Genomic DNA, 19263 nt, shown 5'->3' on the forward strand with positions numbered 1-19263 from the left:
AGTAGCGCTGGAGCTCGATTTTTAATCGATTTGTATATTAATGACCGATTATCGATTTGTACGTCCAAAGATCGATTATTTTTTTTTAAATAAAAAAAAAAAAAAATTATATATGTATATTTATTATTATTTTTTTTTTTATTTAAAATTGTTTTGAAAAATGCTCAACATTTACATTTCATACTTCCAGTTTCAGTGCTGGCAGTGTGTGAGCAGTTTTAAAATAAAAAAAATGCTTTTGGTAGCAACCGCTTTTGGGTGAATTCTTAATTATTTTCAAGCATAATAATAATGCAGTGGTTCATGTCCCAGTAGAATCCACTGTTACAGATGTCGTCACCTCAATGATGTCCTGCATTTGTTGTCCTGGATTATCTTTCTTGAAGGTAGATTGACCCTTAACCTTTTCATCAGTCATTTGCTGTTTAATATTGATATAATACTAGTTTTAATATGTTGCTTCTCTACACAGTCATGAAGTGAAGGAAACGGTTCAAATACATTTTTCATTTTTAATAACATTAACCCCCGGATCGAATCGAAATCGGATTGAATCGGATGGAATCTGAGAAAATCTGAAAAAAAAAAGATTTTGAAACGTAAAAATTGGAATCGAATCGATTCTTGAAATTTGAATCGAAACCCAGCTCTAATTCCGAGACGGTTTGAGAGACGTCTTCCGCATCTGAGAGACACGTGACACAAATTAGCTGCGGTGGTTGGACCGGTTCATGCTTGGAGAGTCTTGTTGTCGCCCCCAATGGTCCAATTCCAGACCCTTCCACACATGAACAGAATGTAGGAGGGACTGGCAGGTCAGGCAAGGACACAACAACATTATGCAGACAACAACCAGATCCACTGCGGCGTCGTCTGTATTTACTCTTAACTGTATAAGAAACAGGAGAAGATTTTAGCATTTCATCCCAGAATCATGGGTCATTGTCGCAAAACTGTCCCTATACATTATTCATGCTGTTATCTTGAAGCTATTGTTGACGCTCTCTGCCAACACAGCAAGACTGCACTGTCACTAACTTCAGTCTTTTTTTTAAAAACGCAATCTGCAAAGACAGTGGAAATGTGAAACAAATCTTCAGAATCGGCAATCCGCTCACTCAGCTGGCGTCTCACCCATCTTTTCAAACTGTTCTTTTGTTTGGATTCCATCCTGCTGACGCCGTATTAAGCGTGCCAAGACTTCTCCATATGTCTTGCAGATAAAAAGGCAAAGGGTGGGCTTAGAAACAAGAAAAAGCAACCCTTGAGAAACACCTGAAAGCAGCGTCTCCATCTGCTGGTTAATTACGACTGACTTTGCATTTCCTTCAAAGGTGCAGCCATGTTCGTGTCTTCAAGTGGAAAGGGCACATTCAAATCCACACATTTTCTGACATGGTTGTTTGGCAGAAAGCAACAAAACGAGCTCACAGAGAAGGAAATTGTATTTGATCATTCATGTAAACGCATGTAAAAGTATGTTAATAGTATGTAAAAGGTTTAAAAAATAGAATTGCAGATCAGAATCATATTTTCTTGCGCTTCTGCCACACTCGCTTGTGTATTCTCTCACTATTTAAACCACAAACTGTTTTATATTGCTTACATAATGCACGCTGGTCGGATGAGGAAGGTTTTAAAGCGACACAAAAGTTGTCGAGAGGGATCATACTTTGCATAGTTTGCATTAATGACTGACATTACCTTAAAAGTTGATGTCTTCTCCTTTCTTAGGTTGCCCTCGTTGTCGTTCTATTTCTCTGCTTCACCATTAAACGTGCCCTGTTCCAATCACGAGTCGTTTCCTGAGGTCCTTGATGCAGTGTTTGTGTGACTTTCGTGGGTTTTGAAAGGCCATCGGAAGTTTGTTTTGGCACTACGTCTTTCCTGTGACACGCGTATACAGCACACTGTACATGCTTTGTACAGATTGGGGATTTACCGGCCTGTACCTGACTTCTACATCTATGCCTGTGACTATCCTTCATCCTGTCACGCTTCAACACGATTGTAAGAGAAGAGACGGAGTGGGCGGGGCTACCTGTTCTGAAACATGTTCTTCACTCATGGTTGGATATGATTAGTCAGCCAAAATTACTGTTCCTAAACCTTGACTTGTGAATGGGAGATACATATTGAAAAATGTATATAGAAGATATGCTAAATTTGAAAACAGAGTCCATTGTAATTCGTGCTTTGTGCAAGCCAAAACATTTACCGTATTTTGTGGACTATAAGACGCACTTTTTTACATAGTTTTGGCCGGGGTGGCCGGGGTAGACTTCTACGTTATATTATTCGTTATTTTCACACTGGCAACCGCATTTCACATGTTGATTATTTTCACACTGACCAACACAGAAGAAGAATCTGCACTTCCTCTTCCTCCTGAGTTTGTGGAGTTGTTTAGAAGTGACACAGAAGAAGAATAATTCAGTGGATTTAGTGATTTGGGGTAAAACTGATGCTTTGGTAAATTTGTTAGCATGTTAGCATGTTCTTAATGCTATAGTTCTCTGAATAACTGTTCATATGTTACGTTAACATACCAGACACTTACCACAGTTCTGTCTGTGCGTCATGTAGCTGAAGGTGTTAGCGTTAGCATACGTCATGTAGCTGGAGGTGTTAGCGTTAGCATACGTCATGTAGCTGAAGGTGTTAGCGTTAGCATACGTCATGTAGCTGAAGGTGTTGGCGTTAGCATACGTCATGTAGCTGGAGGTGTTAGCGTTAGCATACGTCAAGTAGCTGAAGGTGTTAGCGTTAGCATACGTCATGTAGCTGAAGGTGTTAGCGTTAGCATACGTCATGTAGCTGAAGGTGTTGGCGTTAGCATACGTCATGTAGCTGAAGGTGTTAGCGTTAGCATACGTCATGTAGCTGAAGGTGTTAGCGTTAGCATACGTACACCTATTCACCATGTTCTCTCATCTGTTATTATTTTAAATTGCATTTCAAGATGAAATGAAACGTCTGTTCTTTGTCTTGGATTTTATTAAACACATTTCTCCAAAACTCCAGTGCGACTTATACAAGTTTCTTTCTTCTCTATGATGCATTTTTTGGCTGGTGCGACTTTACTTATACGGTACATTTTAACTGCGATACTGCATGAAGTATACATAACCCTTTCAAGCCGGAGTATCGGCAGTTGCTTGTTCATTTATTCATATGAGTTCTAACTAAAGCCAGTCCTGGGGTCCATTCTTTTGCTTCATGCACGCTCTCGCTCCCCCTCTCTCCTGCTCCAAGCGTTTCTCTTCTGACCCACATCACTTGAGCAGCACACAAAGAGCTACAGGCCACAGCCCACAACACTGGGCCTGATCAAAGTAGCCATTTCAAACTTCACTGCTGCTTTTAACTCTAGTTTGCGATGGGTATTTGAAAATAACCTTTTTTCTTTTCCCCTCGGAGCATTTCAATAAAGCTCGACGTCGATGAAGTACGAGGGAGATGTGTGAATTCAATATGCCCGGTGTTAGTAACCTTCAAAGTCTGCATAATGTTCTCCTAACTATTGCTAGAAGAAGAATTGCATTGTTATTGTACTGTATTGAGGGACTTGGTGTGTTTCTGTCCTGGAGTGGGATGCACTATCACTGCATCATTTCATTTGAGATATTTTAACTAAGATTCACCACAAATTTGCCACGTTAAAAATATAATAAATGACCTAAAATGTCTATAGTGGTAATTACTTAAAAAATATGCATTAAACTTCACAATATGTTTATTTAAAGTAGAGATAAACATGTAATTATAGTAAAGAAAGTACACATTCAACAGTTTTGTTTGCAGTTTTTTTAGGCATTTTATATCTCTTGTATATAAAGCATTTTGTATTCTACTTTCTGTGTGAATAATGCTCAAATAAACGTGCCTTTCCTTGTCAAATACTGAGCTAATTTCACATAATCTTCAACAGCATTTTACGAACACCATAAAGAACCAACGAGGTGATGAACTCAGTCAGTCGGTGATTCTTGCGTTACCTGGGAGATCTCACTGGCATCGATCCGCCCTCCGTTGTCGGCGTCGAAGCGTTTGAACATCACATCCACCAGCTGCTTCCTGGCGCCCATGTCGTCCCGGTGACTCCCGCGGGTGCGGCCCATGTAGCGCTTCTCGTGGAGATCCAGCACCTTGTTTTTCAGACGCCGGTAATCGCTCAGCCTGCAGTTGTCATCTGGAATAAGACAAACACACACACACAGGAGAAAATGTGAATAAAGCGGTTGGTAATCGTGTCAAAACAGGCAAAATGTGTATGACTTATTGTTGGTTTTTCACACTACGTTTGCGTGCAGAGCAAAAATCTGATCATTGTCTGATTTCTGGAGTAATCAGATTATTGAAATGTCACGTAAACAGTGAATGGATTAGGTTTTGACAAAGACGGTTGTGCAAAAACAGGCAAACTGACGCGGCAAAGACAAAAAAGAAAATGTTTGAAGCAGCGACTTGAAGTTTTGTGTCATTGTCTCGATATTGTGTTTGCTTGTTTTAATGGTTTGATACGGCCCTGCGCGGTGTTGGAGATAAAGATGGACTTGACAGACATAAAGATGGACTTGACAGTGACCATGGTGTCCTGGTTGGAGGATTTCAACACCAGCCGGCTCCTCACAGCGTCCCATTATATTAAGTGTGAACTCAGCCTCAGCCTGAGACGTCATACGTGCAACTGAAGCTCTGATTTTAGAAACGGTTTTGACAGTTTTTGATATTTTAGTTGGTTAGTTTATATATTTTTTGGCTTGGATTCGATACAAAGTAATAAAAAAAAATAAAAATTCTGTGAATATTCAGTCAGTCCCCTTAGATTATGCATATTTTATCATAGTTTATATTTAACTAGTAATAGGCACTGTCCCTGAAGTAAATTAATGAAATACATAAAATAAACTAATATAAATAAATAAAACAAAATACAAATAAAATTAAAAAATACAAAATAATAATAATAATACAATGAATAAAATGAATAAAATGAATAAAATGAATAAAATGAATAAAATGAATAAAATGAATAAAATGAATAAAATTAATTAAATTAATTAAATTAATTAAATTAATTAAATTAATAAAATGAATTAAAATAAATATAATGAATAAAATAAACTTGTATTCATTGTTTTATGTTGCATCACATTGCCAAAGCAAATTCCTAGTTTGCCAATTTTGTTTTGCTGACAATGGTAATTAAACTTTTTCTGATTCTGTCTAAATTAATCCAGGAACCAAAATGCATTGCGCTACAAATCAGAGGCCAAATGCTCCAAACATTATGACCTCTTTAATTCCTCATGATCCAAGACAACAAAACATACATTATATTGAAAAATTGTCATTTTAAAGTTGTGTTTTTCTTTTCTTTACTTGAAACTTTAGTATGCATGTCAACCCATCCACCTAAGGATAAATATTCACACTGACCATTGTAGACTGGAAAGTGTTTCTTTTGAAAACACTTTGCAACCACACAGTCAATGAACTTCCTCTTACACTGCCAATATACATTCTGCTTTTCATGACTGTTCAACTCCTGTTCATTATAACAATTAAATCCAAATTCACAAAACCCTTATGTTCAGCCTTTCACAAACTCAAGCTTTACCCGGCACAAGAGCTTATTTTCCTAAGCAGTGCCAGTTACGGCGCCAGCATCTGTGAGCGTCAACAAATAAAACAACAAATCCATCACGCTGGAGTCAAAAAACGAGTATGACAGCCAGCAACAACATAAGGTTTCCGATCTGAACCAGTACATGAAAGGTCTGGGGGAGTGAAGCAGCGGCAAAGTGAGAATAATGACTAGAACTAGGGGCTGGCTCATGTCAACTTGCTATTGTTAGATGTTGAAGACTTTCTGCTATAATAGTAATGCTTTATATGTTCGACGGTGTCAAGAACGGCGCATGAGAGAGGGAATATATCTGAGCTGGAGTCTCGGGGGACGGCAGTGTTCCTTATGCTACAGTGTGATCACCTGTTTAAAAAGGAGCGCATTAGAACGGTGTCAGAGTGTGCAAAAAAGATGTGGATGAGATGAAAACGTTGTGCGGTAATGAGGTCTGAGCTGGGGAAGAAACAGGAGGGGAAAGCAACTGCAAACTTTAAAAGAGAAAGTAACCAATGCAACCATTCTGTCAGTAAAATAAAAGATGGGCTGTGTAGCTTTTCTGATGGAGATTTTGCTATAAATGCTCGTCTCCATGGGTATTCTGGGTAGAGTAATCAACAATACGACATGTGGAGGCCAAGTTACAGGTCAAATTTGTGGAGAGGCGAGAGTGCGGCCCAAATCTGAGTCTTATTTCCTCGTGGCGTGGACTGCCGATTAGTCCTGCCACGTGTCAATCATAAAACGCACCTGTCGCTCACCTGCAGCCGCGTGCGACTCGTCCCCATGAGAGCAGCATGTTTCTGCGTGTCTAAGCGCATGGATCTATCATAATATAGTTCCCTCAGTGTACGGGACAAAATGAAGACGGAGAAAGACAGTTCGAGCTGACTCAGAAGAAGACGGAAATCTACGGGAGACGAGAGATGTGATGTGATCGTCGCGCTAATAAACAAACACACGTGTGTGTTGTATCAGTCCACACGGAAATCTCAATCTCAAATCGCCGAAAAATCGTCCTTTAAGAATGCCAGTGTTTTCAAGTTTTTATTTGGCTATAAAACACCAGTAGTTCGTACATCACTGCTCTCTTGTGCCCTATAGTGATTTGAAATGTGGAATTACAGAACTCAAATGGGCGTTAACGATCTAATTCTGTTGGATCTGCGATACGCTTGATTGGTCCATTTGTGCTTAAAGAAACTGTTATAAACCCTCCTGCTTCTTCTGTGTTTGTTTGGATGGTTTCTTACTTCCTGGCGTGAAGTGCTTTCTCGAGTAGTGACCGTGGTTCTGTTCTCCTGCGTCCTCCCGTGCTGATTCAAAGTGATGTGTTAGATGGTGTTAACTTAGTGTCTCAACATGTGTCTGTTCAGGTGCCAGGGCCAGACAGAAACGCTCTTACCCTGGACGCAGACTGCATTAGTGATTTAGATGATTATTCAATCATTAGAGGAGGAAAACTTTGAGGCATAAAAGAGAAAAGAAGCACATTTAATTGCTGTCTACACTGATTGGGATTAACAGATTTAAAGAGGAATGATTCAAAGAACTAATTGGGAAAAATAAAGACACATTTCTTTGATGGCGTTGATTTATCATTATTCTTTGGATTTAGCGTTAGCCCCACAAAAACTGCAGCATGCGCACACTCAAACATACTTTTTTTTTCTTTTTTTTTTACAATTTCTTAGCCTTTCAGGATATTGATTGATGCCATTCTATTGTTGACATGATACAAAATAAAACCGTTTTTATCATTTCCATGAGAGGGGAGTTGTTGGCATGGCACCCTGACGTTTCACAATGTCCAGATACTAAATGTATGTATAATGCCCGTTGCCATGACACAGGATGTGCTGAGATGAACTTTGTATTGTTAAATTAGAACAAAGAACAACGTATCTGTTATGAAGCTAATCCATCAAGACCATGTCCCATTTACCTGTGTTAACTGGTTTCTTTAATGTTCTTCACGCGGTATTTACGCCTTTTGGTTTGGAATAAATATGTGTTTCCTGTTCTGACTTCACTGAGGGACACACGGGACTCCTGGAGGGACAGACTGGTTTTTACTTGTGATTGGACTAAAGACAACTCTAAGTCTTATGTCCTCTTATAACATTGTTACAACATGGTTATAAGCTGGTTACTTCAAACTGTCCCTTTAAACTCAACATATTTGCCCACATATCTGGAGTAATCAGACTACACTTGCATCTTGATCTTTAGTGATTCAGAGTGTATCATCTTGACCTGAGCGCAGGGAATCGCAGGAGAACTCATCCAGGCTGAGAGGTCATTTTCACCCCTGACCCGCAGATATCGACAGAAGAGCGCAGCGGTTTATCAGCGTCCTTAGCTCCATTTCAACTAGAATCTTAGAGCAAAGGTTGTAACATGTGATACTGCCGTGTTGATATTCTGTTAGGATGCTCTCCAATCTCACAAACGAACAAGGAAATTAGAGACAAGTTGTTTGAAGTGTTTGAAATAATGGGTTGTGGTCGTGTGCTAAACAAATGAACCTGGTTATTTGTTCATAATATTGACTCTATTCAATTGTGTGACTTTATGTTTTAATATTTTAGATACGTTTTAATAGCGATGAAGGCAGATATGATACTATTGTTAATGGAAGTGGGTAAAGAAGCAAAAACTGTACTCAAGAAAGAGAATAGTTGCTTCAAATCAAAATAATACAACAAAAATAAGTAGAGCAAAGTACAAAGCAGTAGTACATTTCAGTATTCGGGCCAACTTTTACGTAGGCAAGAGAAACGTGACCAAAACCATGTCCAAAACCTGGTATTTTCAAATACTCAATGATATCTGAAGGTTAGAAATGCAAAATCATTTAGTCGTCAACATAAAGGTTTTGTCAATCGTACTTACTCACAATGGGAACCACAACTCAGAAGTACTTTGAGGAAGACAATAGTCGTAGAGAAAGCAGCGTGTCTAAAAGAAATACAGTTTCATTGAAGACTTGAATGAATTAACTGTAACCATGTGCATGTCTAATTGCTTTTTTATGCAGATCTAAAGAAGCCAGTAAAACAAATGCTCAGGTGCCAACTTTTGTGGATTTTATTCTCAAACTGTAACTGTTTTCAGCAGATTGTGAGATTGGAAAGTACGATGACACTTCTGACAGTTACAAGTCATTCAAACTGAGAATCCCTGTCGATGTTTACACGCACAGCAACAACCTGATCATTGTCTGATTTCTGGAGTGACCGGATTATAAAAGTGTCTTGTAAACAGTTCCATTTGATGCGAGTAATTGGATTTAAAAGGGAATTTGTGTACGTTGTTTTTTTGAAATACATATTAAAAAAAGCACGAAAACAACGTCAAAGATAAAGTTGTAAAGATTGAAACAATTTTTAAAACATTTACAATATCTCCAAATATCCATGGATTGACTGATTTGATTATCAGATTTCTCTTACATGTAAACACACCAAAAATCAGATCACATTTTTGAGATATCTGATTATTTTAGTGATGTTTTTGGGCCATGTAAATCGATAATGTTATATTCAAAATCAGTAACATGGATTTCCGGTTGTTTATCGCTAGCTCTGTCCGAACATTGGCCACATTAGCATTATTCCAGAGCATCTGCATAACAGCAGTTTTACAAATCTCCAAACCGCCGAAAAAGTCAATTTAAAAACGTGATGTGGCGTCTTTCACCCTCTGCTCGCATCATACTTGGCTTGAACTCCAGTTTGCACTCAGCAGGTGGAGCGGTTTGTGGTGGAGTCATGTTGATTTGAGTCTCTCAGATTGTCACCGGCTCATGGACCCGTCTGACAGATGCTGAGCTAAACGTTCTGTGTGAGCCGTGTGCGAGACTGAACTAAATCAGCATCCGGAACGACAGGATTACACGTTATTAAGACCAGCTACAGTCTGTCCGCATTTGACGTAATGGAGTGTTGAGATTAGTATTTCACATTTTCTAACTTAAAATAATGTCTACATTTGGAAAACTATATCTGCATTCTGATGAGGTCCATTAAATACAGCCCTTAGTTCGTGTGAATGTGATGGTGACGTGTGTGAATGTGACGGTGACGTGTGTGAATGTGACGGTGACGTGTGTGAATGTGACGGTGACGTGTGTGAATGTGATGGTGACGTGTGTGAATGTGATGGTGACGTGTGTGAATGTGACGGTGACGTGTGTGAATGTGACGGTGACGTGTGTGAATGTGATGGTGACGTGTGTGTGAATGTGATGGTGACGTGTGTGAATGTGACGGTGACGTGTGTGAATGTGACGGTGACGTGTCTGAATGTGATGGTGACGTGTGTGAATGTGATGGTGACGTGTGTGAATGTGACGGTGACGTGTGTGAATGTGATGGTGACGTGTGTGTGAATGTGATGGTGACGTGTGTGAATGTGATGGTGGCGTGTGTGAATGTGATGGTGAGGTGTGTGAATGTGACGGTGACGTGTGTGAATGTGATGGTGATGGTGGCGTGTGTGAATGTGATGGTGACGTGTGTGAATGTGATGGTGACGTGTGTGAATGTGATGGTGACGTGTGTGAATGTGATGGTGACGTGTGTGAATGTGATGGTGATGCGTGTGAATGTGACGGTGACGTGTGTGAATGTGACGGTGACGTGTGTGAATGTGACGGTGACGTGTGTGAATGTGACGGTGACGTGTGTGAATGTGATGGTGACGTGTGTGAATGTGATGGTGACGTGTGTGAATGTGACGGTGACGTGTGTGAATGTGACGGTGACGTGTGTGTGAATGTGATGGTGACGTGTGTGAATGTGATGGTAATGGTGGCGTGTGTGAATGTGATGGTGACGTGTGTGAATGTGACGGTGACGTGTGTGAATGTGATGGTGACGTGTATGAATGTGATGGTGACTGTGTGTGAATGTGATGGTGACGTGTGTGAATGTGATGGTAATGGTGGCGTGTGTGAATGTGATGGTGACGTGTGTGAATGTGACGGTGACGTGTGTGAATGTGATGGTGACGTGTATGAATGTGATGGTGACGTGTGTGAATGTGACGGTGACGTGTGTGAATGTGATGGTGACGTGTGTGAATGTGATGGTGACTGTGTGTGAATGTGATGGTGACGTGTGTGAATGTGATGGTGACTGTGTGTGAATGTGATGGTGACGTGTGTGTGAATGTGATGGTAAGGTGTGTGAATGTGATGGTGACTGTGTGTGAATGTGATGGTGACGTGTGTGAATGTGATGGTGACTGTGTGTGAATGTGATGGTGACGTGTGTGAATGTGACGGTGACGTGTGTGTGAATGTGATGGTGACGTGTGTGAATGTGATGGTGACGTGTGTGAATGTGATGGTGACGTGTGTGAATGTGACGGTGACGTGTGTGTGAATGTGATGGTGACGTGTGTGAATGTGATGGTGACGTGTGTGAATGTGACGGTGACGTGTGTGTGAATGTGATGGTGACGTGTGTGAATGTGATGGTGGCGTGTGTGAATGTGACGTGTGTGAATGTGACGGTGACGTGTGTGAATGTGACGGTGACGTGTGTGAATGTGATGGTGACGTGTGTGAATGTGACGGTGACGTGTGTGAATGTGATGGTGATGTGTGTGAATGTGATGGTGACGTGTGTGAATGTGATGGTGACGTGTGTGAATGTGATGGTGAGGTGTGTGAATGTGATGGTGAGGTGTGTGAATGTGATGGTGGCGTGTGTGAATGTGACGGTGACGTGTGTGAATGTGATGGTGACGTGTGTGAATGTGATGGTAACGTGTGTGAATGTGAAGGTGACGTGTGTGTGAATGTGAAGGTGACGCGTGTGAATGTGATGGTGACGTGTGTGAATGTGATGGTGATGGTGGCGTGTGTGAATGTGATGGTGACGTGTGTGTGAATGTGAAGGTGACGTGTTTGAATGTGATGGTGACGTGTGTGAATGTGACGGTGACGTGTGTGAATGTGACGGTGACGTGTGTGAATGTGACGTGTGTGAATGTGATGGTGACGTGTGTGAATGTGATGGTAACGTGTGTGAATGTGAAGGTGACGTGTGTGTGAATGTGATGGTGACGTGTGTGAATGTGATGGTGATGGTGACGTGTGTGAATGTGACGGTGACGTGTGTGAATGTGACGGTGACGTGTGTGAATGTGACGGTGACGTGTGTGTGAATGTGATGGTGACGTGTGTGAATGTGATGGTGACGTGTGTGAATGTGACGGTGACGTGTGTGTGAATGTGATGGTGACGTGTGTGAATGTGATGGTGACGTGTGTGAATGTGACGTGTGTGAATGTGACGGTGACGTGTGTGAATGTGACGGTGACGTGTGTGAATGTGATGGTGACGTGTGTGAATGTGACGGTGACGTGTGTGAATGTGATGGTGATGTGTGTGAATGTGATGGTGACGTGTGTGAATGTGATGGTGACGTGTGTGAATGTGATGGTGAGGTGTGTGAATGTGATGGTGAGGTGTGTGAATGTGATGGTGGCGTGTGTGAATGTGACGGTGACGTGTGTGAATGTGATGGTGACGTGTGTGAATGTGATGGTAACGTGTGTGAATGTGAAGGTGACGTGTGTGTGAATGTGAAGGTGACGCGTGTGAATGTGATGGTGACGTGTGTGAATGTGATGGTGATGGTGGCGTGTGTGAATGTGATGGTGACGTGTGTGTGAATGTGAAGGTGACGTGTTTGAATGTGATGGTGACGTGTGTGAATGTGACGGTGACGTGTGTGAATGTGACGGTGACGTGTGTGAATGTGACGTGTGTGAATGTGATGGTGACGTGTGTGAATGTGATGGTAACGTGTGTGAATGTGAAGGTGACGTGTGTGTGAATGTGATGGTGACGTGTGTGAATGTGATGGTGATGGTGACGTGTGTGAATGTGACGGTGACGTGTGTGAATGTGACGGTGACGTGTGTGAATGTGACGTGTGTGAATGTGATGGTGACATGTGTGAATGTGATGGTGACATGTGTGAATGTGAAGGTGACGCGTGTGAATGTGATGGTGACGTGTGTGAATGTGATGGTGAACACAATGTGACCACAGAACGAGGCCAGTGACGGTTTAAATCAGGGGTGTCCAAACTTTTTTTCACCGAGGGCCACGTTTTTAATTTTATACGGAGCAGAGGGCCACAAACAACCTGGCAATTAATGTTGAATTTGAAGGAAGTTAATTATTTGAATTCGGCATTTGACATTGTTTCGATGCCTTTACACCTTTACACCTACTTTTTGTTGTTTGGACCAACTTAGCAGGAAGCTGGTGGGCCAACAAATATTGGTCTGAGGGCCGCATTTGGCCCCCAGGTCGCAGTTTGGACATGTCTGGTTTAAATAGTCCTGGGTTTGTTGAAGTCGTTCAAATATATGATTTATAGAAGTATTATCATTGATTTAGTAAAATTTAAAACTAGCTTAAGCTGATGAGCTTAAGTATTAATGCTTTATTAAGGAAATGGAAGTTTGGATCTTCTTGCTGTGTGCTTTTGCACTTGCAGATCTATATGGGACACTAAGTTTAAAGGCATAACATGCAGTTCTATTTCATTTTATTGAACCTGTAACCATGACTACAACCTCCTTGGGTCACATGGTTACAGGTTCACTTTTATTCATAGAACCGTGTTTACATTCATAAACAAATCCTGATCTAACTTTTTAATTCCAAAATAATTTGAAAAAAACAAACATTTTTACACCACTTTTACATAAAATAGTTTAGTTAGTACTAAATATAATATCCACATTGTTTTGTATCAAATTTTAGAATCTCGCAACAAATTCAATCCAAGCTCTATCCCTTTTTCAGATGAATATGTATATGCAATTTCTATACGTAAAATGCATTTTTAATCACAAACTTGCTCTACATTTGTTTCATGGATGTCAATAAACTACAGGAGAATTGTCAATACACTGTAAGAACAGGCCTCAGCATCAGCAGATTCACGCCCTACGACCCCTCACCACCACCGCACACGAGCAGTAGTGTGGACACGAGCAGTAGTGCGGACACGAGCAGTAGTGCGGACACGAGCAGTAGTGCGGACACGAGCAGTAGTGCGTGCGGACACGAGCAGTAGTGCGGACACGAGCAGTAGTGCGGACACGAGCAGTAGTGCGTGCGGACACGAGCAGTAGTGCGGACACGAGCAGTAGTGCGTGCGGACACGAGCAGTAGTGCGTGCGGACACGAGCAGTAGTGCGGACACGAGCAGTAGTGCGGCCCCTGCTCATCCCGGGACTCTGTGTGTTTTGACAACTGTCTGTGCCATGAGGCTCCGTGGCCACAAATGCCACTATGAATAAAAGATAAAGAGCTGCTGGCAAACCCTGAGGGACATGAAGATCAGCGAGTCAAAGCAGCACACACTCTCTCCAGGGATATACCACTGACACACACACAACACACATGTGCACTAAAAACTATCCAAACAGTAACATTAATAAACAAGTGTGTATGGAGCTGGATGCAATGGTGACAGCTGGAGGTAATAGGATGTCATAATTCACTGTGGATGTGGAGGATCAGGCAAACAGAGGGTGACACTGTGTAGGAGGCTCGGAGAGGAGCGGCTCTGAGAACTAAGTCACACTCTCACATGTGGGAAGTATTCAAAATGTAAGAGACAGGAAGTGAGGACTGGGTGCACTGTGACTGACGAATCATCATGAAGACAAGACATGAAGGCACAAAACATTCAATTCTGAGGGAGAATTCATAACACACTTTTGATTCGAATCAGGGTCCACCAATCCAACTGGGCCAAAGAAGTGAGAAGAACTGAAGCCATCTCTGGTCCGGTTGGAAAGGTGGTCCGCCTGAATCGAACCCTGGTCAGGTATGTTTGATTTTTGTGAACGCAAACGGACCAGAGCGCGGAACAAAAACAGGAAGTGACCATGAAGTGAGCCACGCTGAGACAAACAAGACTCAAAAAGGATCAAAACCCCAGTGTGAGATTGATAATGAGAGGCAGAAAGACGTGAAAGAAACAAGATCATGTCAAAAGTTTGATTTAATTAGAACTAATTATGATCACACCTTTTCCAGTGATTACTCACATAAATAACATGGTCTAAAATTAAATGTAACCAAGCATTAAAGTGACAGGTTTGACAGGTTTTCACGATTTGTACTTTATTTGATGTCTTTGTATCTGTTGTACATCTGTCAAATGTCAAATTGTATTTTGTCAAATAAATACAATACAAAATTGTGACATTAGATGAGTTTTTTTCCCCAATGTTTACTGGTAATTCCCTAGTGTGATGTCATCCATTACAAACAAGAAGTGACATTATAAACCTAAAAATGGTGTTATTCCATGAGCTGTCCAACCTGTCAGAGGGACTTTAAGTGGCTTTAACGTGGAAAAAGTGTCCCATCATTCACCCAGTATTAAGCTGTTCAGGTGTAAACGTGATAAAGCCAAATCTTTCAGCAGAAATTTGTATCACATTTCTTTAAACCGGGCATTCTGCTTGGCTCAAACTCACCTCTCCTCCTGACAATAAAACTCATGCCTGTGCTCCGACACCTCGCTGCAGCTCACACTGAGATCGCACATGTGGAGCAGGTTGTTGGTTAGGTCTGTAAAGCCAAATAATTAATTCTAACACCACCAAAGTCTAGAGCAAAGTGTGTTTATGTGGATCAGGCCGAGTAATGGTTTGTTCTCTACGCAGCGCCTCCTAGTGTGGACGCAAACTGCACCAGCACCAGCAAGTTAGACCTTTCAGTACTGACATATTCATAATAGCGACCACAACCTGGTGTTAATAAAAACGTTCTATCCCATTCATTTTAATCGGGCAGCGAAATGAAACATGAATTTTAACGTTTCTGCGTTAAAATAAGTTATATGCAGCAAATACACTGGTTCTGCCTTTTTACCGTACATTGTGCATTGTGGAGTAAAGCGAGGATACATGTTTTTGTGTGCGTCATAAAAACATATTCCCTGTGAACGCAGCCATGCTGGGACGACCTTCGCAAGAATGGAAACTGCTGAAATAGAAAGTATTTCATGGTGTCAGAAAAAGAAGCAACTCCTTTTTCTTTGGTTTAGTAATATTTTGAAGCCACATAAACACATTAGGAGAGAAAACAACATGACTGTCAGATGCACAACCCACCATGAGGCCTTCCCCAGGGGCTGCTCAGTGAAAGCTTTTAACATCCAAAACGCAGGACGAGAGATTGAGACTGCTGCTTCAACCACACTGGCTTTTTGGAATCGGCCTGTCAGTTCTTTTACCCCCACAGATTTAGATTCTTCTCCTCAAAAGTGCACAGAATACTAGCTTTTGTATTTGCCATTTAACTTGTAGATAGATATGAACTTGATACTGTTTGGACCTGGTTTGAATATGGTTTACAAATCTTTCATTATTTTTGCTTAAGATAGAATTGTAGCCGTGATCAGAATGACTGAAGTCCTGATATAGACAGTTCAGTGGGAGGATCTTTGTTCAAATCGTTTGGAAGGAGAATGGACTCGAAGCATAAGTTAATAAGCGGTTATTGCACTTAAAAATATACACACAAAAACTAAGAAATAAAACAAATCAAAGTACCATCACATTAGTCCTGTTCTCAGGTCTCTGCACTGGCTCCTGTGGCTCAGAGAAGAGACTTTAAAGCAGCTCTGCTTGTGCACAAGTCTCTCCATGGCCTAGCACCAAAGTACATCTCAGACATGTTAGTGCCATATGAACCATCTCAGACTCTGAGGACCTCAGGGACCGGCCTCCTGCTGGTGCCAGAGTCAGGACAAAACATGGACCGTCCTCCTGCTGGTGCCAGAGACAGGACTAAACATGGACCGGCCTCCTGCTGGTGCCAGAGTCAGGACTAAACATGGAGCGGCCTCCTGCTGGTGCCAGAGTCAGGACTAAACATGGAGCGGCCTCCTGCTGGTGCCAGAGTCAGGACTAAACATGGAGCGGCCTCCTGCTGGTGCCAGAGTCAGGACTAAACATGGAGCGGCCTCCTGCTGGTGCCAGAGTCAGGACTGAACATAGAGCGGCCTCCTGCTGGTGCCAGAGTCAGGACTAAACATGGAGCGGCCTCCTGCTGGTGCCAGAGTCAGGACTGAACATGGACCGGCCTCCTGCTGGTGCCAGAGTCAGGACTAAACATGGAGCGGCCTCCTGCTGGTGCCAGAGTCAGGACTGAACATGGAACGGCCTCCTGCTGGTGCCAGAGTCAGGACTAAACATGGAGCGGCCTCCTGCTGGTGCCAGAGTCAGGACTAAACATGGACCGGCCTCCTGCTGGTGCCAGAGTCAGGACTAAACATGGAGCGGCCTCCTGCTGGTGCCCAGAGTCAGGACTAAACATGGACCGGCCTCCTGCTGGTGCCAGAGTCAGGACTAAACATGGAGCGGCCTCCTGCTGGTGCCCAGAGTCAGGACTAAACATGGAGCGGCCTCCTGCTGGTGCCAGAGTCAGGACTAAACATGGAGCGGCCTCCTGCTGGTGCCAGAGTCAGGACTAAACATGGACCGTCCTCCTGCTGGTGCCAGAGACATTACTGAACATGGAGCGGCCTCCTGCTGGTGCCAGAGTCAGGACTAAACATGGACCGGCCTCCTGCTGGTGCCAGAGTCAGCACTAAACATGGACCGGCCTCCTGCTGGTGCCAGAGTCAGGACTAGACATGGACCGGCCTCCTGCTGGTGCCAGAGTCAGGACTAAACATGGACCGGCCTCCTGCTGGTGCCAGAGTCAGGAGTAAACATGGACCGGCCTCCTGCTGGTGCCAGAGTCAGGACTAAACATGGACCGGCCTCCTGCTGGTGCCAGAGTCAGGACTAAACATGGAGCGGCCTCCTGCTGGTGCCAGAGTCAGGACTAAACATGGAGCGGCCTCCTGCTGGTGCCAGAGTCAGGACTAAACATGGAGCGGCCTCCTGCTGGTGCCAGAGTCAGGACTGAACATGGAGCGGCCTCCTGCTGGTGCCAGAGTCAGGACTAAACATGGAGCTGCCTCCTGCTGGTGCCAGAGTCAGGACTGAACATGGACCGGCCTCCTGCTGGTGCCAGAGTCAGGACTAAACATGGAGCGGCCTCCTGCTGGTGCCAGAGTCAGGACTGAACATGGAACGGCCTCCTGCTGGTGCCAGAGTCAGGACTAAACATGGAGCGGCCTCCTGCTGGTGCCAGAGTCAGGACTAAACATGGACCGGCCTCCTGCTGGTGCCAGAGTCAGGACTAAACATGGAGCGGCCTCCTGCTGGTGCCCAGAGTCAGGACTAAACATGGAGCGGCCTCCTGCTGGTGCCCAGAGTCAGGACTAAACATGGACCGGCCTCCTGCTGGTGCCAGAGTCAGGACTAAACATGGAGCGGCCTCCTGCTGGTGCCCAGAGTCAGGACTAAACATGGAGCGGCCTCCTGCTGGTGCCAGAGTCAGGACTAAACATGGAGCGGCCTCCTGCTGGTGCCAGAGTCAGGACTAAACATGGACCGTCCTCCTGCTGGTGCCAGAGACAGGACTAAACATGGACCGGCCTCCTGCTGGTGCCCAGAGTCAGGACTAAACATGGACCGGCCTCCTGCTGGTGCCAGAGTCAGGACTAAACATGGACCGGCCTCCTGCTGGTGCCAGAGTCAGGACTAGACATGGACCGGCCTCCTGCTGGTGCCAGAGTCAGGACTAAACATGGACCGGCCTCCTGCTGGTGCCAGAGTCAGGAGTAAACATGGACCGGCCTCCTGCTGGTGCCAGAGTCAGGACTAAACATGGACCAGCCTCCTGCTTGTGCCAGAGTCAGGACTAAACATGGAGCGGCCTCCTGCTGGTGCCAGAGTCAGGACTAAACATGGAGCGGCCTCCTGCTGGTGCCAGAGTCAGGACTGAACATGGAGCGGCCTCCTGCTGGTGCCAGAGTCAGGACTGAACATGGAGCGGCCTCCTGCTGGTGCCAGAGTCAGGACTAAACATGGACCGGCCTCCTGCTGGTGCCAGAGTCAGGACTAAACATGGAGCGGCCTCCTGCTGGTGCCAGAGTCAGGACTGAACATGGAGCGGCCTCCTGCTGGTGCCAGAGTCAGGACTAAACATGGAGCGGCCTCCTGCTGGTGCCAGAGTCAGGACTAAACATGGAGCGGCCTCCTGCTGGTGCCAGAGTCAGGACTAAACATGGACCGGCCTCCTGCTGGTGCCAGAGTCAGGACTAAACATGGACCGGCCTCCTGCTGGTGCCCAGAGTCAGGACTAAACATGGAGCGGCCTCCTGCTGGTGCCAGAGTCAGGACTAAACATGGACCGGCCTCCTGCTGGTGCCAGAGTCAGGACTAAACATGGACCGGCCTCCTGCTGGTGCCCAGAGTCAGGACTAAACATGGAGCGGCCTCCTGCTGGTGCCAGAGTCAGGACTAAACATGGACCGGCCTCCTGCTGGTGCCAGAGTCAGGACTAAACATGGAGCGGCCTCCTGCTGGTGCCAGAGTCAGGACTAAACATGGTGAATCTGTGTTTCAGTTTTATGCAGCTAAAATCTGGAACATTCTTCCTGAAGATGTGAGACAGGTTCTACTCTGACAATGTTCAAATCTAAGCTAAAAACAGTTTTGTTTAGATGTGCATATGACTGAAAGGA

General features: G+C 43.9%; 1 protein-coding gene across 1 annotated transcript in view; it reads right to left on the reverse strand.

Annotated features, from left to right (window-relative positions):
• fstl5 (follistatin-like 5) overlaps positions 1-19263 on the reverse strand; it is a 359931-nt gene that overhangs the window by 179499 nt on the left and 161169 nt on the right. The window contains exon 5 of the mRNA XM_072434789.1: positions 3999-4192. Coding sequence (XP_072290890.1) covers positions 3999-4192 — 194 coding nt within the window. The remainder of the gene's footprint in view (positions 1-3998; positions 4193-19263) is intronic.

Source organism: Eucyclogobius newberryi, unplaced genomic scaffold (assembly GCF_026437365.1).
Source record: "Eucyclogobius newberryi isolate DKJ021-1_F unplaced genomic scaffold, fEucNew1.0.hap1 SCAF_11, whole genome shotgun sequence".
Lineage (NCBI taxonomy): Eukaryota > Metazoa > Chordata > Actinopteri > Gobiiformes > Gobiidae > Eucyclogobius > Eucyclogobius newberryi.